This window comes from Triturus cristatus, chromosome 2_1 (assembly GCF_964204655.1).
Source record: "Triturus cristatus chromosome 2_1, aTriCri1.1, whole genome shotgun sequence".
Taxonomy (NCBI): domain Eukaryota; kingdom Metazoa; phylum Chordata; class Amphibia; order Caudata; family Salamandridae; genus Triturus; species Triturus cristatus.
The window spans coordinates 224,994,054-225,019,316 of NC_140581.1; the positions used below are offsets into that span (position 1 = coordinate 224,994,054).

The following is a 25,263-nucleotide window of genomic DNA, read 5'->3' on the forward strand; positions in this document are numbered from 1 at the left end:
TCCTTAAAGCAGCATTCTGAGGCAACGGCAATAGTGGCAGTGTGTCAGGTTCTATATTTTCAGTTAACTGGAAAGGCAAATATCACCAAGAAAGAAGGTCTGTTTGGGAAAGAAATCACTAAAAGTTCATATGATGCATTTGAGGTAGTTCTCAGTTATTTGAAGCCATGGCTTCCGCATATATTTGACAGCGTAAGTTGGCGCCAGACTCCCTGGTCTAAAATTTGATAAAATGTCAACACATAGTCTGCCTAATGTCATACTAGAGCCCATCTGCCAACTTGCTTAATTCTTCCCACGGCTTACCAGTTACAGTTCAAAAGCGTAATCCAGCTGCTGCAGTTTTAGGAAAAATGAGGAAGTAGAACTAGGGCATCCTCCATCAGGGAGGTTGAACTGGAGCCACTTGGTAATAAATGGAAGATTACAGCACCAATGATATTTCATATTACAAGGGAGAAGCACTAAATGGTTGTTTTTGCTCTCAATGAATCCTCAAAATGACAAGCCACGTATCCTGGATCCTTTGCTTGATATAATTACTTCTTAAAGACATTACAGTTTGACAAAGAGAAAGTCATCCAAACACAAGGCATGCAATCCCAGGACAGTGTGACGGGCTTTGAGTAGGATTACAAAAGAACCACAGACAAACATTCACATAGTAGTCTTCTTTAAATGAGGCAGAGCGTGACCTATGATTTAAAAACATCCTTGGCTTATCATACAGTCTAACAAAAACACTACCAAGCAAACAAATACCTAAATTTTGAGATCTACTTCACCCCTTTAGCCAATACCCTACTTTTCTGGCTCTAAAGTCCATGCCCCATGCTGATCAGAACTTATCTGCCTCTACTACTTATCTCCACATCTCATATGTATGCATTGTACCATGTGGATAATTTTCATCAGATACATTTGTTTCCTCAATAGAACAGGCCCATCCTATCTTGCCATAAAAGGTAGAGGAACTTGAAAACTGCTTTATGTTTCCATCATCCAATTATGTTCTTTGGGCTCAAATCAAATGGTCCCCTGTTCACTTCCTTCCACCACTTGTTTTTCTGCTCTCCTCTGCACCAATCACTGAACCACTTAAGCATCATAACACTTCAATCCACCCGGCCCAGTTAGCACCATTACATGATCTTCTTATAAACAAATGACCGGCCAAACTAGCCGTTGACTTTTCCTGCCCAACTCTTGCAGTTTTAAAAGCAACTGTGATCATCTCATTCTTCTCCATGACCAACGTATTTCAAGCTTCTACGCCCAGCTGTTTTTATATGTTGTTTCTGCCTCCACACCAACTACTTAAACCGAGTAACCACACATTCAAATGTGAAGCTTCTTCGCAACTATCTTCTCAATGTAATGATGCAACTATGCCAAAGTGAACACTCCTATTCTCTCCTTCTTTCACACCCCATATACAAATAAAATATTTCATACTACAGTTTGCTTACCAATTGTCAAAGGACTGCAGAAGTTTCATTCTACATTTATCTCTTATACACAGCCACTAAAAGCAAAGACTTCCAAGCATATCCTCTCCCATCCGTCTCACACACTGGTTTCCTAACACCTCGGTGCTCCTAGATCCAGTAAAAACATTTTGTACCCATCAACATTCAGTCTAACTGGATAGAGTGGATTCAAAGCTTCCTAGTTAGAAAAACATTCTCAATATTGGTCATGAAAGAGCGTAAACAATCCTATGAAATGTAGCATCACTAATGGCATATCTGCCTGGAGCTTCAGAAATGAAACTGCATTTAAAAAGAGACACGCAGTCATTTGGTGCGGCAAACTTAAAACACAAGGGTTTGATATTCATAGGCTTTAGTCCAACGCTTTCCACTTAGCAACCTATGTAAAACAGTTCACAATTAATTCATAGCTGGATTTTAATATGGCTAGTTTACACTTTGTTCTCACTATAGAATGCGATTTTAATTTGTAAAAATGTTAAATGTGTGCATGAGTAGACTATAACTTGCATTAGCATTAACACGATATTTTAAAATGTAGAAACACAGAAACAGCTCATGATTTAGCTCTTGCTCAGAAAGCGAGATAAACAAAGGAATTTCTCTCTCGTGCAAAAGATGAATGCTTGGCATAATTTACAGCATGTAACCTCGCAGCCTTATCTATTTAGTTGCTGAAATTGTTGAAACAAAGCCTCATTTTATTCTTTGGTTTAGAGAGAATAGAAAAACACACGTGTTTTAAAAGTGCATTACCATGTTATGTTTAATATTTCTTGCTTAATAAGGTATTTTGCAGCTAATGTTATTTGTTTATGTTAAAATAAAATATTTCTTTAAAGGAAGGATAGGAGATGAAGTTATATTAAATAAAATGCAGCATCCTTTAGTAACTTATTTTTTTAAAGACAAAAGACATGAGAGGCCCTGTCTAGAAACCCCCTTCTCCTGGAACCCTATGGTCACAGATTTACAGTCCTGCTGGTCATGTTGTAAGTAGCTGTCTTTGACTTTGTACTCAGGTGTCACCCTCACAGTCCAACCTTTTGGGCTGAAGCTGTGCCAAGTGATATAGATCCTCTTTCTCTTTACCCCCACTTGGACTCCTCAAACACTATGTTAGCCATGTTGAGGATTACCAACAAGTCCTCAACTGGTGCACATCTGTCTCATGATGTAGGTGTTGGTTTAGTATATGGTGCACACTTATTTAACTGAAACACCCTGCACTAATCCAGGCAAACGTTATGGTAATTTTAGTGGTCTTAGACAACCATCGAAAGCTCTCCAAGTGGTAGCTGTGGAGAGCACCTGTCAAGCTTAATCCAGAAGGATTGTATAGCAGCTTGTTCTACCAGTACTAATGATATAGTGTAGGCTAGGTGAAAAAAGAACCACACTGAGTAGTTCTAAAAATATGTATTTATTATAAACACTCACTAACACATTGCAATATCTCCTCCCCAGAGATATAATCACAATACTGCAGTAATAGAACACAAATAGCACAAATACACAGTGGTCGCCAGGGGGAGACCAAACCATATACTAAAAGTGGAATGCGAATCATGATGTAAGTCGAGACTGGACCCAGAAGACGTAGAAGAGCCGGGGACCCAAGTTAAGTACATATGAACCCCATGGAGGCCTTGTGCAGAGTGGAAACACGACTGCGTGCTCAATACATGTCAGTGGAGAAGTCACGGTTGCAGTTTTCAAGAAGGACCATTCCCAGAGGACCCTGAAGAAACCCCGTGGAAGATGGAAGGTTGGAGAGTAACCCCACCCGTGGATACCCCAGGAACCAGGATACCAACACCAGGGAACTCGGGTGCATAGGTGCGAAGTGACGCTGAAAACTGCCGTAGACCACAATGGAGGACTTCAGCAAAGATACTGCCGGCGAAGACTGTGAAAGAGTCCGGTGGAATCCAAGGGTGGATTCAAATAGATATGTAACTGCAAGCAGAGGGGACAGAGTCTATGCCACTCAGGAGTGACCAGCAGGCCCGGAAGACAAATGCCCACCAATGTCGGAAGATGCAGGAAACTGGAGGGTGGCCTTGGTGCGGCAGCTGTGCTGACCAAGCGACACTGTGGAAGACCAGGAGCTGTTCACAAGCTATCCCACATTGGATGTCAAGAGCTAGGGGGTCTGTGTCCAGCAGGAGTACCAACTTGGAAGCGGCAACAAATGTGGCAAATGAAAAAGGTGCAATGTCGGGACCAGCAAGGTCCAAGGGACTTGCCACAAGCAGGTAAGTCAGAGTAGGCCCTGAGCAAACAGGGGAGCCCACTGGAGCCAAAGAAGAGCTCAACAGGACCCACAGGCCGGAGGCACAGAAGTCGAAAGAGGACCTAAAGCAACTCAACAATGATGCAGGTCCACAGTGCGGAGGATGAGGTGAGGACGAAGATCTTGGTAGCAAGAGATGCTGGAGGCTGGAGCTTCTTGGAGCCCAAAGATCTCTGCAGAGCAGCGTCAACAAGCCTTGGCAACTCGACATGGTGTGCAGGGGTACTGTTCCAGCGGTTCAGACGAGGGATACTGGCTTCAAACTTGCGCAGGCCTCGAGGGAGTTGAAGAACTGCCAGCTGTGTTGCTGAACCTTTCAGAGTCCGTGGGAGCTCAGGAACAACAGACCAGTCAGCTTTGTTGTGGTGCCTGCCGATGCAGGGGTGTGGCTCCTTCACTCCAAGGGAGATTCCATTGGGTGTCTTGGATGCCCACCGGCCTGCAGTAGATAGCAGAAGACTGGCAGTACAATGAGACCAGGAGCTGCAGGAGTCTTTCAGATGTATAAAACTTAGAAACATGGCTAGGTTAATATTGCGCAAAACCAATGATTCCCAGAGGAGGGACCGGACAGTGGGGAGGATACTCCCATGTCCTTTGTCCAGTTTTGCTCCAGAGCAGGAGCCAATGGCTTGCTGAACTAGTTTCAACTGGAGTATGCAAGGAGGGCACCAAATCTGCCCATCAAAGCAGTCTATTGGCACTGGCAAGTGCAGCCACCCTGGCCCAACACACTAAGTCCTGTCTGGGAGGTGGTCACAACTCCCTGTGACAGGAAACATTGTACTACCTTCCCCTGTTTGAGCTTGGCTTAGTAGCAAGAGGGCAGAATTGTGTCTCTGGTCGGCAGCAGCCATAGCTTGCTATCCGGGTCTGGAAGACAAGTACAGGGAGCACAGAGGACTTTTGAAATCTGGGGTATGATTCCAACATGTTTGATACCAAACATGCCAGGGTTTGCTACAGCCAGTTTAGAGTTAGCCATCGCGTAAGATGCATGCCCACCCTATGTATCGTAATGGCTAATGCACTTACAACGCCTGGAGAATGGACTACAAGAATTGTAGGGGTGTCCTGCTCATGCCAGGGCACCCTCATACTCCTAACCAAGCACTCTACCTTCAGGATTGAAAGACCTGCCTTAGTGGTTACTTAAATGTTTTAAGTGTAGTGACCTCAGATATAAGAAAATGTATACCCGTCGTAAGTGGTGCAGACACCAGCTTACACAGGCTGAAATGGCATGGCTGTAATCACGAGTGGTTTCCCATGGGTGGCATAATACATGCTTCAGCCCATGGGGGACCCCTGGGGTGACTATGCCCTGGGTACCTTACTACCATATAACCGGGACTTAAAAAGGTACACCAGTAGCCAATCTGGGGAGTACCTAAGTACTCACCATGGTCCAATTTAGGGAGGAAACGCAAAGACTTGGGTCCTGATTAGCAAACTAGCCAGAAAAACAATGACACCAGCAAAAAGTGGGAGTAACCATGAAAAGCAGATCCTACTTTCATACTCATGAACCATCCAGTACTTGCAAATAACTACATTGCGAGTAATCTAGTCTCTTCCTGGAGGAGTGTATGGGAAATCTAATGATGCCTGGGAAAATTAGACACTTTCTGTAGTTGCAGCCAGTTTCTTGAAAAGTTCTAAAACATTTAGTTACTAAATTAACTATCATTTCTACTGTAGCCCTGGGAGGTACTCAAAGAAATCATGACATCTCCCCGCCACCCCTGATCCTGTACATTAAGGAAGAATATTTGCTCCTTTTCGTAACACATGTTTAGGTTTGGTTGTCCGTTTCAGATCTCGGTGCACCAGCACCATCCACTGTGTAGACCTACATGCCTAAATTTAAGAATATTTTCAAAAAAGTATGAATAGAGATAGTGCGGATTACTACAAGGGCTAATTTGTGATATTTGAGGAAAAAGTAGAACAAAAGCACGTGCCCTGAGCCACCACTGGTCCTTTAACATACAGGATAAGTTATTCTCTAACCAGGCACACAGCAGTACCCCAACTGTTGGGTTCTCTCAGCATAGGTATCAGGTTTACATAAAAAAGATCTAATTTGCAAACACTAACAGATAAAAGTGCACCAAGACTGCAAAGCAACCATTTGAATAAACATTCAATTTCGCAAACTTAAGACCACAACTCTCAATATTCAATTGTGTAACATGGATAAACTGTTCTATAGCTTACACTTTGCACAGTACTGGAACATATGAATGGAAATGACTTACAATGAGATCCTTTTCAATTTCTTCATACACGAGATCCAGAGCATGATCGCGGTTTACGGATACCACTGACGCTGCCTGATACTTCACATTCCATTTATCAAACGCCTCCTGGCTGATATCTTTGTAGCAAAGGCATAACGTACGTAATGTGTCACTTGCAAAACCCTAAAAGCCAATAAAATTCAGTCATGCTTAAGAATGAATGGATTCTTAAAATTGGTATTCATCATGCATAAATAATAATAAAACATTTCACCAGGTGAACACTGTAAAATAAGGAATATGCTACTTACCAGTATGCATCTGTTCTAGGCATGTAGAGCTGCAGATCTACACACTATGCATAGATCGCCATCTGGTGTTGGGCCCGGATGTTTGCACTGTTTTTGTCCTGGAAAGTCTTTGGAAATCACGAGATAGGTGACTCCTCCGTTGGATCATAGAGCGCATGGGCATCGGCTCCATCCTCAGATTGTGTTTCGCCAGCAGGGAAATGGAGCTTTGCAAGAAACAGGAAAGATGCCCATGTATGCTGTATCTAAATAAGATAATACTGGAACAGATAAAGGTAGCCGGGAAGGCGGGTGGGCATGTGTAGATCTGCAACTCTACATGCCATGAACAGATGCATACTGGTAAGTAGCATATACCGTTCGAGGCGTATGAGCTGCAGATTACACACTATGCATAGATTGTATAGCAGTATCCCCTCCTAGCGGCGACTACCAGCATCTGTTGCAGTAGTTTGAAATAGTGTTTTGAGTACAGCCTGGCCCACACTAGCTTGTGGTTTAGTTTGCACATCCACACAATAGTGTTTTGTGAATGTGTGCGGTGTAGACCATGTAGCTGCTCTGCAGATATCTAAGGGAATGTTCCCTAAAAATACCATTGAAGCCCCAATCTTTCGTGTAGAGTGGGCTTTAGGAGGAAAAGATAATGTAAGTTTTGCTTTGTGGTAGCAAATTTGTATGCATTTGACAACCCACCTAGCTATCCCAGATTTTGATATGGGGTTGCCCTTGTGTGGTGGTGAGAAAGACATGAAAAGTTGTTTGGTCTTACAAAAGGGTTGTGTTCTCTCGATGTAGTAGAGCAATGCTCTTTTGACATCTAAGGTATGAAGAGCTCTTTCTGCGACTGTTTGTGGCTGAGAGAAAAATACGGGCAGTTCCACAGATTGAGGTGGAAGGGAGAAATGACTTTAGGGAGGAATTTAGGATTAGTTCGGAGAACAACCTTATGATGATGCATCTGCAGAAAGGGTTCCTGATTGATTAGTGCTCGTTGTTCGCTAACTTCATAAAGAAGTAATGGCTACTAGGAAAGCAACTTTCCATGTTAAGAATTGTAGCTCACATTTCTGTAGCGGTTCAAATGGATAACCCATTAGTCTTGTGAGAACGATGTTTAAATTCCACACAGGTGAAGGTGGTATTCGGGGTGGAATTAATCTTTTGAGGCCCTCCATAAAGGCTTTTATGGCAGGTACTCTGAAAAGTGATAGATGTTGTCTATTTTGTAGATATGCTGCTATGGCAGCAAGATGCCGTCTAATTGACGTGTAAGCTAAGTTGCATCTTTGGAGGTGTAGTATATAGCCGATGATGTGTTGGATAGACACATCTAGGGGATAGGTGTTATGACAATATATCACAAAATGCTTCCACTTGGCTGCATAGCATGCTCTAGTGGTAGGCGGTCTAGCTTCTTTAATGACGTTCATACAGTCAGGGGGAAGGTTAAGGTAACCGAATTCTAGGACCTCAGGAGCCAGATCGCAAGGTTGAGCTGAGTTTGGTCTGGGTGTCTGATCTCTTCAAGGTTCTGGGTTAAGAGGCGTGGAGAGAGGTGTAACTTCTGGTGCGGAAGTACGGAGAGTTCCAGCAATGTGGTGTACCACGGTTGTCTGGCCCGAATTGGAGCAATTAGGATGAGAGTCAAGGAATGTTGCTGTAGTTTGCGCATCACTAGTGGAATGAGTGGGAGAGGCGGAAAAGGGTACTCAAATCTGCCTGACCAGTTCATCCATATCGCATTGACTTTGGACAATGGGTGTGGATATCTGGCGGCGAAGGATGGGCATTTGGCGTTTGTGGGTGGCGAAGAGGTCTATCTGTGGTTGCCCCCACATTTGAAAAAACGGTTGAAGAACTTGTGGATTAAGTTCCCACTCATTGATCTGTTGTGTTTGATGACTCAACAGATGGGCTATGGTGTTTTGGACTCCTGGGACATGTTGGGCTAGGAGAAAAATGTTCTGAGGTATAGCCCACCTCCATATGTTCTGTGCTAGCTGAGAGAGCTGCAGAGAGTGTGTCCCGCCTTGTTTTTGTATGTAGTACATGGCTGTCATGTTGTCTGTGTGGACTAAGACAGTCTTGCCTGATATTTGTTGTTGAAATGCTTTTAAGGCTAAGAATATGGCTAGTAACTCCAGGTGGTTGATGTGGAGTAACTTTTGTTGAGGTGTCCACCTGCCCTGCATGGTGTGATGTAGTAGGTGAGCTCCCCAGCCGGAGAGCGATGCGTCCGTTGTCATAACTATGAGGAACTGGCTCTAGGAACGGTTGTCCTCTGGAAAGGTTCTTGGAGTTCCACCACTGCAGAGAGCGATGAGTACGACCGTCGACCAACACCAGATCGGTTAGCTGACCGTGAGCCTGGTTCCATTGGCATGCTGAGCACTCTTGGAGAGGACGCATCTGGAGTCTTGCATGTGGCACTATGAATATGCAAGAGGCCATCATCCCTATGAGTTGCATGAACACTCGAGCTGGAAGAGTGTTGCGGTTGGAATTTGGTGAGGAGAGCCTGTCTGCTTGCTATCCTGGCGGACTGGGGTAGGCTAACGCTTGTGAGGTGTCTATTGTGGCACCGAAGTATTGTGTGTGGAATGGTTGCAGATGGGACTTGGTGTGGTTATGAACCCCACGTCGTGGAGTAATTGGATAGTTGCGTGAGTGTGTTGTACACACTGGCTGCATGAGCTGGCTTTTATGAACCAGTCATCCAGATATGGGTAGACATGAATGTGCTGTCTTCTTAGGTGTGCTGCGACCACTGCTAGGCACTTGGTAAACACTTGTGGTGCTGTTGTGACTCCAAATGGGAGTACTTTGAATTGATAGTGCTGACCGTCCACTACGAATCTGAGATACTTTGTGTGAGCGGCGTGAATGGGAATGTGGAAATAGGCGTCCTTGAAGTCTAGGGTAGCAAGGAAGTCGCCCTGTGAAAGCAGAGGAAGGACGTGTTGGAGTGTGACCATGTGGAAATGGTCTGAGTGTATGTATATGTTTAGGGGTCTGAGGTCTAGAATAGGCCTTAGAGAGCAGTCCTTCTTTGGTATGAGAAAATACAGGGAGTAAACTCCCTTGTTTTGTTGGTGCAGGTTGAACTGGTTCTATTGCACTTTTTTGTAGGAGGGAGATTACCTCCTGCTTTAGCAGTAACAAATGTTCTTGTGACATTGGACGCTGTTTGGGTGGCATGTTTGGGGGGGTAGATGTTAGTTCGAGGCAGTATCCTGATTGAATTATCTGTTGCACCCACCAGTCTGAGGTGATGTTGGTCCAGACAGGAAGGAATTGTAGGAGTCTTCCCCCGACTGGAGTGGAATGGTCTGGGGGAAGTGGAGGAAAGTCACTGGGTGGGGGTGGAGACAGAGTTGTTGATCTTGCTCTGCCCCTGTAACCACCTCTTTGGTAACCTCTAGCAAAGGTGGATTGGGTGGGAGCCTTGTAAGAAGTGGAGGGGCTATCCGAGGAGTAGTCACTGGGGGTGCTCCTGACAGATGAGCGACAAAAAGAACGTCTGGGAGCTTGCGACTGCAAGGCTCCCATAGATTTAGCTGTGTCGGTATCCTTCTTTTTCTTTTTTTCAAGGGATACGTCAACATTAGGGCCAAATAGGTGTTGCTCATCAAATGGTTGATTGAGAATGGAACTCTAGACTTCCGGTTTGAAACCTGAAATGCGTAGCCAGGCATGCCTACGCAGAAGGACACTGGTGTTTATTGCCCTAGAGGCGGTATCTGCTACATCCAAGGCACAACAGATGGAGGTGTTAATAATGGTTTTACCTTCTTGTACGAGTTCATTGGCCCTATTCTTGTACCTGTCTGGGAGGTGCTGCATTATGGACTCAAGCTCATCATAATGTGCCTGGTCATACCTAGGTAACAGCGCTTGAGTATTAGCAATGCGCCACATGTTTGCTGCCTGTGACGCTGTTCGTTTGCCGGAGGCTTCCAGGAGTTTAGACTATCTGGTGGTTGTGCGTTACCTGATTGGGAATGGCTCTTTTTCTCGCATTAGAGACTACAAGGGAGTCTAGTGGTGCGGGGCCTTTAATGTAGGCTGGATCAGTAGGGGCGGCCTTATACATTCTCGATTCTAGGGTTGATGACTCTAGCCCTGACCGGGTCTTTAAAGACCTCTGGTGCATGCTTAATGACCCCCTTAAGCATGGGTAAAATTGAGGTGGACTTTTGTGTGGTGTCAAAAGTGTCCATGAGGAAATCTTCCTCCACGGGGTCTGTGTGCAGGTCAACCCCGTGGTACTGGGCAGCTCTGTGGAGGAGCTGGTTAAAGCCGATAATGTCCTCTGGAGGGAAGGCCTGGAGGGATAGATGTCCTCTTGGGGGATGTAAGGGACGTCTGGGATACTATAATCATCCCAGGGGTCTGGGGAGCCAGTAGGAGTAGGGTCCCATAGTGGTTGATCGGCCGCATCTCCCCTGCATCATCTGAGGTGTTATCATAATCTACTGGAGTAGGGGATGGTGTAGGAGAGCGGTGTGGTGGGGAGGAGGAGGAGGAGGAGGAGGAGGAAGAGGAGAAGGGATCCTTAATGGAGAGGTAGCAAAGTCTCTCTTTTTAGGTGGTGGAGCCGGTGCAGGCGTATCTAGTGGTCGCTTCTTGAAGCTAAGCATTAAGTGACCAGTCTTAGGATCCTTTACAACAGTTTTTTGGGTAGGATCTGGGCGAAATAGTTCTTCTGTGGAAGGCATATCCTTTGGTGCCGATGGTGTTGGTACCGTAGGCTTTTTTGGAGCAGACCCGGTAGCGGTTCTGGGTTTGGAACCGTGCAGTATTGCAGTGTCTTTAGGCGATGGAACCGGTTTTCTCGGTTCCGAGGTCTTTTTCGGCTTCGAAGCATGGGAGTCTGGGCCCTTTGGTGGCAGTTTTTGGGTCGGCTCCGAGTGTGTTGTCGGTGTCAAGGAGCCGGTGCCAGTCTTCGACGCCGAGTGCTTGGATGTCGAAGCAGCGGTCGGCGTGGATGAGGAAGAGGACAACTTCTTTGGTGCCTGTGGATGTTTTTCGGCACCGAGGGTAGGTTGACTCAAGCCCGAGTCACCTGAAGGCTTAGTAGGCTTCTTTACAGGGCCCGGAGGCGGGGCATGGGAAGCAGTCTCTCAGTGTGCACCTGGGCCCGAAGGTGAAGGTGTGACTGAAGCCTTTTTAGATGGTGTCAAGGGGAGGTTGGGGTCGGGAGCAACGTCTGTACTCACGACCCTCTGTGCTGGAGTGATGTCCTCGACGTCAGAGTCATCGGCTTCGGAGGCGCTGACGAGGCCTTCTTCAACCCGCCCCTGCTCTGGCACAGATGCCCTCTTGGAAGCTGTCGTCTGGGATCGAAGATGACGAGCGAGCCATGGTTCTTCTAGCTCATTGGTCCCGAATCGTCTTCTTGGAGCGGAAGGAGGCGCAAGCTGGACAGTCTCTGGCCTCCTGCTCCGGTGAGAGGCAGAGGTTGCACACCTCATGCAGGTCGGTGTGGGGAAACTTCGACCCACATCAAGCACACTTTTTGAATGGCGTCCTTTCCATGAGCCAGAAGCTAAGGCCCAGGTAGGCCCGAAGGCCTTAGTCGACAACCGGAATCGAAGACTTCGAAGTTGCTGAGAGTCGCGTGGATTGTGAAAACACGATTGAGACAATACCGTCGAAAAGGGCAGGATTGCACCTCGAAAGAGAAAACTGGTAACGGTTCTGAATTGGAGCGCGAGAAACACATCCGAGACCGATGGCGGGAAAAAACTGAGGATGGAGCCGATGCCCATGCGCACTATGATCCAAAGGAGGAGTCACCTATCTCGTGACTTCCAAAGACTTTCCAGGACAAAAACAAGTGCAAACATCTGTGCCCAACACCAGTTGGCGATCTATGCATAGTGTGTAATCTGCAGCTAATGCCTCGAACATATTAGTTCTGTAATACTTAACATTGTTTACCGAAACAATACATTCCATCACAAAGCATAAAGGTGCAATAGATAATGAAAAACGGGTAACATAATTGGTGCTAAGGGAAGGATATATTTTATTGTACCATGCATGGTGCTTTCTGATCTTGCTGAAAAAAATATTACGGTCTGTCATAAAAAAGCACCAAAGTAATTCACATAGAACATTTTGAAGTCTTTATGAGGAAACTAGAGCATCAGTTTTTGTGATTAATTTGATTTCTAAAAAGTCTGGACACTAGATATTAAAGAGTGCTGCATATGCCTGTACCGTGTCATTGGAACTTACTTTTGGCTTCTACGTAGGTTGTTTCATTTAGAATCCCTGGTAAATATTGGTTTACATTTTGGACTCTTGGTACACTTTTTAGGGCATGCTTGATAGTGCAGCTGTCTGCAAAATATACTATTATTAATGCTTTAAAATATAGCGTGGGCTTTGGATCAGAGGAGTATACCCCTTCTCTGCCTCCATGGAGGACTGTTTTACATCTACAAAGTACACTGAATCATCACACTCACTTCTTTACATCATAGATCAACTGTATACAGAAAACAATGTTTTTTTGTGGGTATTTGCCTCAGTCTTTTTTAATATTCGTTTTGTTTTTGCAGAACTAAAAATTCAACTCAGACCTATTTGCCAGTGCTTGTTCATGTGATAACAGGCAAAGTGGTGAGTGGGTTACAGGAATTGTCACCGGAGTGCAAGCATTCTTTGTACCCAAATAGGTTTCTAAATGTAACTGTAATTGGTAACCAGCTTCTAGCATTGTTGCTGCCATTTTATGCATCTGGTGTAGAGGAGAGACTTCACAGGTTAGATCCTAAGAGGACACTCTGTAACGACATGTCCAAGGTACACAAGTACAGAAATGACACATTTGCTTGTTATTTGTGAATGGTTTTGCAAAGGCATAGCAGTTAACAAGAAAACGATATCTCAGTGGATTGTCAGTTGTGTTAATGAATGGTGTTAGAAAGCCATTAAGACTTCCCCAGAAGGGAAGAAGACTCCAAAAGCTTTCATAAAGGCGGAGTCTTTTTAAAAGAGAGTTGTAAAGTGGTACGTGTCTTCTCCGCATAAATATCTGGATCCTGAAACTAGAGTAGAGGCTTGTTTGTGAGTTCGATATTTTTGTATTTACCTTACTCTTGCCTAGGCTTTGCTGAAAGATCTTTAAAAGATTAGTGTGCAAATGAAATGCTATGCATCAGAAGCAAATATTGGGTAGCTTTCAGAGCACTAGTTGTGCTAATAATCTCTTTACTCTGCAGAGTTCTTCTATGGCTGATCATATTTGAAACTGTGGGATAAGAGTAGATCTATGTCATAATGGTTGTGTTGTGTGAAGCTGCAGAGGTTTTCCTGTGAAAGTCTCTTGAACTTTTCAAATAAAGTATTTGCAAAAAATTGTTCATGGGTACATTTTGCAGACGTAGGAATCCAACTCCGTGAAACTCATTTTTTTCAGAGAACTCTGGTGTGGTTTTTTTTTTATATTAATTTCCGTCTGCAGACAAAACTTTTTACCACTTCACAAAATGTCTAGCAGAGCACGTTATTAAAACGTTGCAGACAAAATTATAGTTTTTGCTGTTGTCTTCTCCTGCTGTCCTGGATAGTTAAAAAATGGATGCCATCAGCCAGTGTCACAAAAGTATTAATTCTATCTCATGCCCCTCTAAACCTGAGCACAGCGGGCCAATCTTCAAATGTCACTACTTATTGGAGAAAGATTCTCCTTTCACAATGCTCAAGGATGCCAATAACATGCATTCCGCTTATCGCGCCCCAACCCACAACAGATTTTGTAAATGGTGAAGATAACAAATGCCTTTAGCACTTTCCTTTTCCTTTTTTTAAATTATGTTGTCAAGAAAATAGCAAAATCACCTTCCTTTTAAAAATAAGATCAATAAACCATGAGGTATTCAAAATATACACGTAACCTAGTGTTGCTGTCCTGCTATTGTTCTCCTACATTCTTATGCACAAACTACAAGAGCCTGTTGAGTTCCAGGGTCATCTGGCCACTCAATATCAGGAGCCCATTCAACGCATGAGATAGAGTCCACACTGGCTGGTGTCTAGCTTGATCTCATTAGCCATGCTGTTACCGAAAGCACCATAGGATGCTGTGGACCATAACCTGCTGCCCTGGCTGGAATGAGCAGCTCTTCCAAGAGCAGGTGCATGCAAAAGAATACTTTTCAGTGACTGTGGTGTGTTCCGAAACACCCACAGAAAATCCTATAAGAAGGAGCAGAGATATTTTTGATAATGTTACGAAATCCCTCAGCAGGTGTGCAACTCTAGACCCGTACTAAGTTGTCATCGGTCTTCATTTCTTATTCGATAAACTTTCTAACACCTAATATAAAGGCTATCATGATGGATCCCATTACAGCTCACCCTCACATCTGGTTTATAAACCCTCAATTATTCTCAAGCATGAAAAAGGCCACTCGACAACATCAGGCACAGACAATGGGAATATTTTTGTGGCGTGAATAGGGATACGTAAATCTTTTTAATGCAACATTTGATGCTTTATAGATCTACTTATGTACACTTTTGGTTATCAGTTCTAAATGAGGGCTTCATTTACTGTTTTGTTTTATAAATATTAATAAACAAATGAAAAAAGTAGAACACATCCCTGGCCAATGTTCTTTCTCTTAAGCATAAAACATTTGGTCAAGCCACAGGACTTTAGTTTCCCCAAGTTTAGCTCCAACAGTTTTTATTGTCAAATTGGGGAGACTGGGTCTTTAAAATTTGAGGACTAGGAAAGTTTGATTCTCTTATTGCTTCTTAAGGATGTAGTGGTAAGAACCTTCCACAGTAGACTTTTGGGCCAGCACAAAACCAGGCCACATGCTTATAAAAATCGGAAACACTGGTTACTGGCTATTATTGGGAGCAAAAACCACCTACATCTTCAGCAGTATACAGAGCCGGGACTTCACACACTGTTAGTAGAATAACTCAGTAAAACGTGAGCAAGACCATGCATAAAGATCACATGAGAAAAGTACCTGCTCCATTGCACCACCGCTCTGATTGTTCGAGAAATCTACACAGACAAGTTTGTGTTTTGTCTTCTGACCCAACTTTATTTTTGCTGCATCTTATGCACTTAAGTGTTTTATGTAGACATTACTTTGCTGTAGATATTACATACTTTAAACATTTCAATTCCTCACGTTGAATTAGATTCATTGCATTGTGTCTGGTTACTTTCATATTGGTCAACATTATCATCAAATGCAACAGCATTAAATAATACAGTATTAAAGCTATCAACAAAAACTCATGTCAGAAACCTTGTTATTGTTGCCACATGTTGCATTTGCGTCCATGGAAATGGTGATTTGAGCTGGCTCATCTTTAGAAGGGCATTTTATGAGTTGGCTGTTCTAGCGTTTAATGTCAATGTTTTCTATAGCAATCTATGCATACAGTATACAAATATGTCCACTATGTATAGGTCATTGGGTCTAAACATGCTTAATGCGAAGTATGCTGACAAGTTTGTGTTTTATCGGGTAAGATTCAGGTGTCTGAACAGCTGTTGGCAGCTCAGATAAAGGATTAATGCTCATCTGTTTCAATATTCTCATATATTAGATGACCATATCTAGGTTGCAGAACACCTATACAGAAAGGGTTGAAGTCCGTAATGGACAACTAAAATGACCTTGTGCAGTGCCACTTTATATCATCAGTGTATTGTGCAATGCTTAATAGACTGACCTATACACACAAAGGAACAGATCAGAACTGTCATTGCAACCAATACCAGTGCTTGTTTTGTGTGCATGCATAGTAAGGGGTGTGTTGTTCACCCTCAGTTCAATGCCTATTTAATACTACATTAAACATTAAACATTAGCATTCATAAAGTGCTGAAAACATGAATGGTTTATTGATGTATAAACAAAAAGTCATCCAGCTCAAGCGATACAGAATATCAAATAAATGTATGGCCCTTGCTTAAAAATTCCCAAACTGTGACAACTACAACAATGACTGGAACTAATAATATAGAAAACAACCCTTCTGTTTATTTCAAATAGTGTATTTCTAATATTTGTATGGTACACGTCAAGTTTGGAACATGGGTGCCCTCTTTACGGCGCATCGCTTGTCACTGAGTGGAGTTAAAATGTTCTGTGCATATTAAATTTGGTTGTGTTCGCTATGTTATGAATGAAACATACTGGATAATGGCTGTTAGTTAGAATAGACTGATATATTGTTTAATAACAGCCGTGCCCAATTTGTGTACGTGATGGGCACTTGCACAAATTTTTGGGGACCTGGACTTCATTTACATCGCCAGACTGAGACAGAAAAAAGACAAAGGCAGAGAAGGAATGAGGAATTCAGAAAGATTGTCCCAAAATACTCGGAAGGAGGTGATGATATAACCAAATGGTTTACAGGCTTTGAGAGGGCTTGTCAACTGAGGGAAAACAGCAACAAGTACTGCAGTTCTCTGCTCTGGGAGCTGTTTTCAGGGAAGTGTAGGGATAGGCTCCTGACACTTAAGTGAAGCACATGGTGGGTCTTATGACCTCATGAAGTATACCCTGTTTGAGGGCTCTGGACTCATCACTGATGACTACAGGAACAGGGAGACTTGAAAACCCCAGAGTCAGGCCAGGGTAGATTTTGTATACTTCTCAGTAAAAACACTAGGTGGTTGGTTAAAAGGTAACAATGTTCATGACTAAGATGGGCTTAACAATTTATTGTTGAAAGAGCATTAGTTGAGTAATTGCTATCAAGAGAAAATCCGTCCGTACCTGGTAGACCTAGGTCCAATTTCGCCCCAAGAGTTGAGGAAAAAGTCAGATCACTGGGTCAAAATAAGGGTGGTAAAAACCTACCACTGGTGATGGTGACCAAAAGAAAGAGGCCAAAAAGATGGTGATCAAGCAAAAGATAAAACCAAAATCTTCTAAAGCCCCCCTAAAACCTGTTCAGGAGGGTGGGCCCAGAAACTCTACACAGTCTAAGGGTGGGAACCAGGGATCCTAAAAAGGCTTTGTGTCATGATTGTAGAGCTCTTGGACATCCAACTGGAGACCCTAGTATACTCCTGCAACAAATGCATTAGTGTTTCTCCAGATGGGATCTCAGGTGAGCTCTGACTATGCCGTAGAGCTCACTAAGGCAATTCTAGTCTCAGAAGGTGGGGTGGATGTAGCTGCCCTGGCTGTATGACTCAGTAATCTGGAAAGATACAGACAACAGTCACAAATAAATGGGATGAGGGTGGAGGCACGGAGAGATACTGGGGCCAGTGTCACCATGGTGGATGAACCACTAGAGTACTCAGAACAATACTTGACTGGTGAGACTTGTACAGTCCTCAATGCTGATAATCAGGCTGATGTACATTGCATGGCATCCTTAGAATGGGGAGGCGTTACTGACCATAAGGGAGTGGTGGTATCTTCTGCAATTCCTGTACAGTGTCTACGAAGCAAAGAACTGGCGTCCTCAGCATGGGCTGAAGTCTAAAGAAAAACCCATGCAGCAATGCTGGGCATAACTGAATGGGTGTGTGTGAAAAGCAGGGCATAGTGTAGAGCCCAGAGTGAACAAAAAGAATTGGCGACTGGGATAATGGCCCAACCTTCCAAGAGAAAGGGCAAGAAGACTAGGAAACAAGCTTCTAAACAGACACCAGATCAGGTCCCCTCTCCTCAGGGGGAAGAGCTGTCAGCCCCAGAGGTAACTGACCCCAGGAGCTTGGGACTTACACTGCAGAGCTCTGGGCCCAGGGGGACCCTCTAGGTGAGATCTGTGCCAGGGGCAGAGGACCCGAGACAAGAAAGCCTGAGACAGCAAGCTGCTGATCAGGAAAAGGGAGATATCAGTGGCTCCCATATGACGTACTGGGAGGAGGAACTCCTTTACACCGAGTCTAGAGACCCCACACCTGGTGCCACTGGGAGAGTGGTAGTGCCTCAGCTGTTTAGAGTTTCTCCTCACATTGGCCCATGACATCCCCCTAGCTGGGCATCTTGGCTAGACTAAAACTTAAAGTTGGAGAACCACTTCTACTGGCCAGGTATGTCCCAGAAGGTGAAGGAGTTTTGTAACTCCTGTGCCACCAGTCAAGCCAGTGACAGGTGGCCACCCAAAGGCCCCCTTAATTCCACTTCCAGTGGTTGGGGTTAACTTCAAAAGGGTAGGGACTGATATTGTTCATCCCCTTGACCCTCAAACAGCCTCAGGAAACAGACTTATACGTGTAGTAGTGGATCATGCTATCAGGTATCCTGAAGCAATTCCCCTAAGGAGTACTACTGCTCCTGCAGTAGCTAGGGCGCTCATTGGTATTTTTACCAGCGTGGGTTTTCTATAGGAGGTGGTGGGAGACAGAGGTAGAAACTTGCTACTGGTTACCTAAAACACATGTGGGCTGAACGTGGAGTGATTTACAAGTTCACTAACCCATGTCACGCCCAAACAAGGGCCTTGTTGAGAGATTACAAGATTACAAGACCATGAAAGGTATGATTAGTGGACTACCTGAAAAACACAAGATGGCATGGCTTACTGCCATGCCTGCCTTAGGGAAGAGCCACAGAAGGGATTACGGGTTTCCCCTTTTGAACTTCAGTTTGGTCATCCTGTAAGGGGACCATTGTGTTTTGCAAAGGAAGGATGAAAGAGGCCTCTCAAAGAGCCTAAACAGGACATTGTGGACTATGTGCTTGGCCTTTGTTCCAGAATGGCGGAGTACATGGAAAAAGCAAATAAAAACCTTGCAGTCAGACAAAAAATCCAGAGGCTTTGGTATGACCAAAACGCTGCCATGGTGGCATTTCAACCAGGGCAGAAGGTGTGGGTTTTGGAGCCTGTGGCTCCGATTGCTCTCCAGGACAATTGGGGTGGACCCTACCCTATCCTAGAAAGAAAAGGGGAGGTCACCTATCTGGTGAACCTTGGCAGTTGCAGGAATCCCAAGAGGGTCATCCGTGTTAGCCACCATAAACCCTATCATGAAAGGGCTGAAGTGACCATGCAGATTGTCACAGAAGAGGATCAGGAAGCAGAGAGTGAAGCTCTCCCTGACCTCTTCTCAATCACCCCTAAAAATGGGTAAGTGGAAGGCGTGGTCTTGTCATGGCACCCTCACTGAACAACAGCAGACTGATTGAAGGTTTTTCACAATCACAAGACATGGAACCGAAGGGCAGAGTTGAGAAGCATTGGCGATTGCCAGCTGAGAACTGGCCAAGAACAGCAAGAAGACCGGGGCCGGCGCACTCAGTGCAGCAATGGTCGGGGGAGCTCAGCTGACCTACATCTGCCCAGCATCGGGTGAGCCTTGGATCAGGAACCTGCCGGCTCCAATGACCCTGACGGATCTGGTGGGGCGTGCCTGGCCCGGTCCTGAACGCTGCTGTTCTTGCCGTTCTCCCTGTTCCTCCAACAGTCCCACCTTCCCAGACAGGACTGAGGCGAGTGGCGTGAGCGTGGCAGCCATAGTGAGCCGCAGCAGAGAGAGGGCCCCGAGGAGTCCACAGAAGCAGACAGCTAGGTCTGGTTGCGGCTTGTGAAGGTGCAGTGAGCCCCACTCAGCCACGCCATTGCAGTGCCTTTTGCGCTTATTGGTTTCTCCCTGGCGAAGCAAGAGAACGGCCAAGGAGTCGAGCTGAGGAGTGGGGACCATGGAGCAAAGCCAGGCAGTTTGGTATGAACAGGGGAGGCATCCTCACCTCCTCCCAGCATACAGTGTGACTGAAGAAGCCCAGTCCAATGGGTATGCAGCAGTCTCCGCTGCCTCAGCCCATCCCTGGAGTGCTTCCTCAGCTGCCGCGGCTGCTCCGGTCCAGCCTGCACATCAAGCACGAACAGCAAGACCAAGGCAGGGAAGCCAGAGCCTGGTGGCAGTAGTAGCTACCGTCAACAGATATCGGATTCAGTTTCTCCTGCGGAAACTGCCCAGCTAGGCTGGGTGCAGTTTGCGGGCGTTCCGGTGAGCTTCTGCTAGGCCACCCAAGCCAAACTCCATACCCCCAGTGCAGAACCAAAAAGCAGGAGGAGCAAGTTGGAGCCAGAAGCAGCAGGAGCAGCTGCATTGCAACTAGTGATAACAGGCAGTAGGAGATCCCACTCATCCTCTGGACCCAGAGGTGAGGTGTCCCCACACAAAAAGGGGGAGAGAGGCCATCAAAGGGCCACCATAGCATCTTGCATAAGAAACAAAATAAATTTAGCAGCAGTGCGGTCAGTATTTAGGAACAGCATGGAGCCAGAAGCTAGATGCACAATTGTTCACTCCTGCCACAGAGAAATTTTGGGCGGCCAGAGGTGATTACAAGCAAGAAAATATTCCTCACCTCACCTGCCCCTCAATAGACAAGGCGTTCTCTGCGGCAGCACTAGGTCCCAATAGACCTGGGAGCTTAACAGCAAAGCACCGCACGGAAGCAGTATCCAATGGTGCAAAAGTGGTGTATTAGTGGCAAGCAGACAAAGAAGACGAGAGAAACGAATCTGTCATAACCCCCAAAAGATCACGCAGCATTTAAATTGGAACCAAAAGTGGCAAAGAAGGATGGAGACAGGTGAATAAAGAATTTGAGTTACCTAGCAGAGGAGTATTGCCAAAGCACTCTTCATTTCAGAGAAGAACAGATCAATGTGAATAAAGCCTGGAAGGAGGCGGCCCTAAGGAAATACGCAGAACAGAAGCCGTGGAAGAGTCCTAAAATACAACTGTACCATGAACTAGTCCTAAAAAAAAAGAACCTAAAAAACACACATAGCAAACTGAAATGAAATCAAACCAACCATAAATATATAGGGAAAAAGTCCTGGCCTAAGGAAACCTTGAAGGATGAACCAGAGAAAGGAAAAACAGAGGGGTGCCGGGTGAGGGGAAAAAGAAAAACAGATCAAGGCAAGATTCCTAAAAGCAGGACTCCCTATTGGACTCAGTTGTATGTTTCAGTGATGCAAATGAGAAGAAATCACCCCCTCAAACATGAAAAAAGCGAGGATGATCGAAATAATAAGGAAAAGGGGTAGAAGATAACACATTTCAATGACAAAAGGACTGGTTAAATCACTAAAACAAGCTTCATCAATAAGTCTCCCACTAGATCTAGAAATGACAATCCAAGGAGGTGAGAAAGTGCACTCTTTCTGCATGGTTGCCCCCACTTTTTGCTGCTTACTTGCTGATGTGCTTTGACTGAGTGTGCCCTGGGCTCCTGCTAATCAGGTACCCAGGGCCTATGTTCTTTCCCTAAAACTGCATTGAAGCCTAAACCAAATTGGCATCTCTGGCCACAGGTCAGCCCCTGGTAAGTGGTACCACAGGTATCCAAGGCACTGTGACCAGAGAAGGCCTCTAAGGGCTGCAGCACTTATTGTGCCACCCTTAAAGGTCCTGTACCATTACACTCACACACTGCCTTTGCAGGCTGCATATTTTGGTGCAGAACAAAGTGAAGAGTCGACATAGCACACATCTGTGTGCCATGCCTACAACCCACTGCCCTGGCATAGGTCAGTCACCCCTCTAGCTGGGTGCACTATACCAGTGGTGAGCGTACAGGTGCATGAGCCCTGTACCCCTACAGTGTCTAAATTCATTCTCAGACATTGTAAGTGCAGTGCTGCCATTAAGAGTATATGGTGCTGGGAGTTTGTCATTACGAACTCCACAGCACCATAATGGCTACACTGAAAACTGAGAAGTTTGGTATCAAACTTCTCAGCACATTAAACCCACACTGATGCCAGTGTGGGATTTAATGGAAAATGCACTGAGAGGGCATCTTAGAGATGCTCCCTGAAAACTAACCTACCACTAGTGTCCAGGCTGCATGGCTGATTTCAGCTGCCACCACCAGTCATGTTTCTGGAGCCCAGGGTCGAGAGCCTGCAGCTCTCTGGGGCCTGAAACAATACACATCCTGGGACGAGATGCCAAGCCTCCTCCCCCAGGATGTGCAGGGTTCACGAAGGGGAAGCTTCAAAGGCTTGCTGCCTTTGAGCTTCCCCAGGCCACTTCCTGCTTTCAGCAACTGGTCCCCACTGGTTCCGACCCCCAGTTTAAGCGGGAGAACCGGCGAGGAAGAGAGGTGTGCCCACCTCTGCCAACTCCACCCCTCAGGTGGGGGAGGCAAGGTTAAGCACAACTCTCAGTCCTGCCATCTTGCAGACAGGCTCATTCCCCCCCCCTCCCACTGGAGGGCTGCATAGTAGGAAGTGTACCCACCCCAGGGAAGGGACCCATTGGTCCCTACATTTTTCTTACCTTGAACACCCCTAAATCTAGTATTTAGGGGCACCCCTGAACCTTGCTTCCCCAGACAAGAAGAAACTACAAGAAGGAGGACTGAACAGCCATGCTCAAACTAACAAGAGGAAGACGCCCGCTGACTTGGCCCCAGCTCTACTGGCCTGTCCCCCACCCCCCCCCTCGAACCTGCTCTTGTGAAATCCTGCTGTGTCCTTCAGCCAGCATCCTCGAAAACCACGGAGGACCTGCCTGCCTTCAACCACAAAGACTTTGTCGCCAGTGAACACTGGATTTGTTAATCTGCAACCTCTGGCCCCAGCCGGAAACCGCACCACTCTGCCCACTCGAGCTCTGGCCATGGATGGTGGGTGCAAACACTAAGAGGAGGTCCCCCTGGCAATCTTGACCCATGATTTGGCAACCCCTGACCTGCCTCAAGCCTCCAGCCGACGTCTGCAGCCAAAATCCAGAAGGTCCCCCCAACCGTGACCAGGAGCTGGTAAGAAGATCCGACCCCAAAAAGCATCCCTGCACCCGACACCCCACAGCCTTGGGTGGCTAAACCGATGCTGCTTAACCAACCCCTAACTTCCCAACTTAACTCTCGAAGTGGTGGTCGCACCCAGAAGACCTTCGTCCCCAAGCCTGAAGCTCCTTTGCAAACCGGAGGTTCCTCGTTGCAAACAGGGTGCCCAACGTCTAAACAGCACCCTGCACCCGGCCGCCCTAGTGCCGCTGAGGGTGCCACTATGTTTCCCCATTTGCCCTGAGCTTAAGTCCAGGAGCTTTGCTCCCACAACCCAGTGGCCTGCTAGTCAGCAGTCACCAACCCGAGGCCCCCTATCCCTCATTGGATAACATTGGGCCTCAGCACTCTGCACCCGGCCACCCTAGTGCCGCTGAGGGTGTAACTAGAGTGCATCCTTGACCCTGGGAGACCCCCGAGTCTATCCCCAGAACCTCAACTCCCACTACCGAATATTAACCCTAGGCGGAGTTTGCAGAGTTGCGGTACGTGAAACTCCGCGAAGTGGAAAAACACTCCGCCACGCTACACGGAGCTCCACAAGCGGCAGAGTGCGATAGAAAAATGCAATTCATTGTGATTTTCTTTCTGCTGCTCAAGTAGATTTTTACTCGAGCGGCTGTTTTCTGAATGCGAACTGACAGTTTCTCAACACGAGCATAAGCGGCCACTCGCAATGAGAAACCTGACCCCCCACGTTGAGAAATCTCACCGGGAGGTTTATTTTCCACGCTCACCAAATTGATGTTGACGATCGCAAACGAGGAAAAATCTCGCCGGGAGGTGGATTTTCCTCGCTCACCAACTTGACATTGACGAACATGAGCGAGGTTTGTGAAAACTCTGCAAACTCCGCAAGCGGAGTGTATGTCACCACCCAGGCTTACTGAATACTTACCTCAAAACCGATAATACTGTTTTCCTCCATAGGATAACACTGACTGTTTTTCTGGGAAAAGGTTCTAAGTGTGGAGTTTGAAAACATACAAAAATTCTTTAAAATTGTACTGTTTAACAACGATTTTACCTACCTGTTTACAGGAAATGTCCCAGAGTAGTATCCAGGTATACTACTCTGTGTAAGAAAAGTAATCTTACCTGTAATATTACTGAAAATTCCATTCAAAGTATATGTACTGTATTCTGAAAAGAATTGCATTACCAGTAACACTACTGTAATCACATCAAAGTACATTTACAATTGCAATCCAAACTGTGTTACAATCTGTATATTTACTGCAAAGTACTTATCGCTTACCCGTGTCAGGTTGGCTTGGTTCTAGGAAATAAAATAACTAAAAGAATATTTTTATACAAAAACAATTGGTCCGAAGTTCAGTCTTCGAGTGTGTGAATTCATTTGCTGAGCATTTACAAAAAATGCTTAACACTGCTCTCTGAAACTGCCTTACTGCTCAACCACACTACAACAAATAGAGAGTGAGGTGCTATCTAACTTTACCTCTGCCTACCTTTGGGGATCCACCAGACTCTGTGCACATTGTACCTCAATTACGTATAGTATTTACAGAGCCAGCTTCCTACAAAGGAGACTTCATAACAATTGCGCAATCAGATCTGGAAACAGATGGTAAAGCACCAGCAGAAAGTGACTGCGCTACCGGGATGAGCAGTCGAGGTCAAGAAGATTCAGAATATGACCTAATTTTGCAAAGTCCAGTAATACCTAAACCACTAACACAAGCAGAGGTTTATAACTCAAGTCCAAGAGATTCAAATCCAAAACTATCAACAAAATCAAGGATGCAGAAGAGCGAGTTCCATCTAGCACATGGGGGGGGGGGGGGGAGGGAGGGGGGAGGGGGAGGGGGGGGGGTACTCCTAGCCACATTGGAATACATTTCGACAGAAATCTCCCATCAAGCAGACAAACATGACCTCCAGGTGGACCTTTTAAACATCATGGCAACCTAAATAGTGGCTACTGACAAGAAGCTACAGGCACTAAATGTTGGGATTATGAGAGCTCACAAGTATAAGTATACACAGCAAGTCAACTACAAGTGCACAATGGCAGGTGACAACACGCAAATTTTATCATCAATCCTTTCGGATATACTGATGGAAGTAAGATCACAATCAGTAAGACCACTCATAAGGCAAAGAGTCCAAGAATATGAGGGAAAAGAGTCA

At 45.6% G+C, this 25,263-nt stretch overlaps 1 protein-coding gene across 2 annotated transcripts in view; it reads right to left on the reverse strand.

Moving 5' to 3' along the window:
- The window catches only part of ATP8B1 (ATPase phospholipid transporting 8B1), a 546,944-nt gene that overhangs the window by 185,226 nt on the left and 336,455 nt on the right, over window positions 1-25,263 (reverse strand). For both annotated transcript variants that reach the window (XM_085630200.1, XM_085630201.1), the window contains exon 18: window positions 6,051-6,215. In XM_085630200.1, the coding sequence (XP_085486326.1) occupies window positions 6,051-6,215 (165 nt within the window). The remainder of the gene's footprint in view (window positions 1-6,050; window positions 6,216-25,263) is intronic.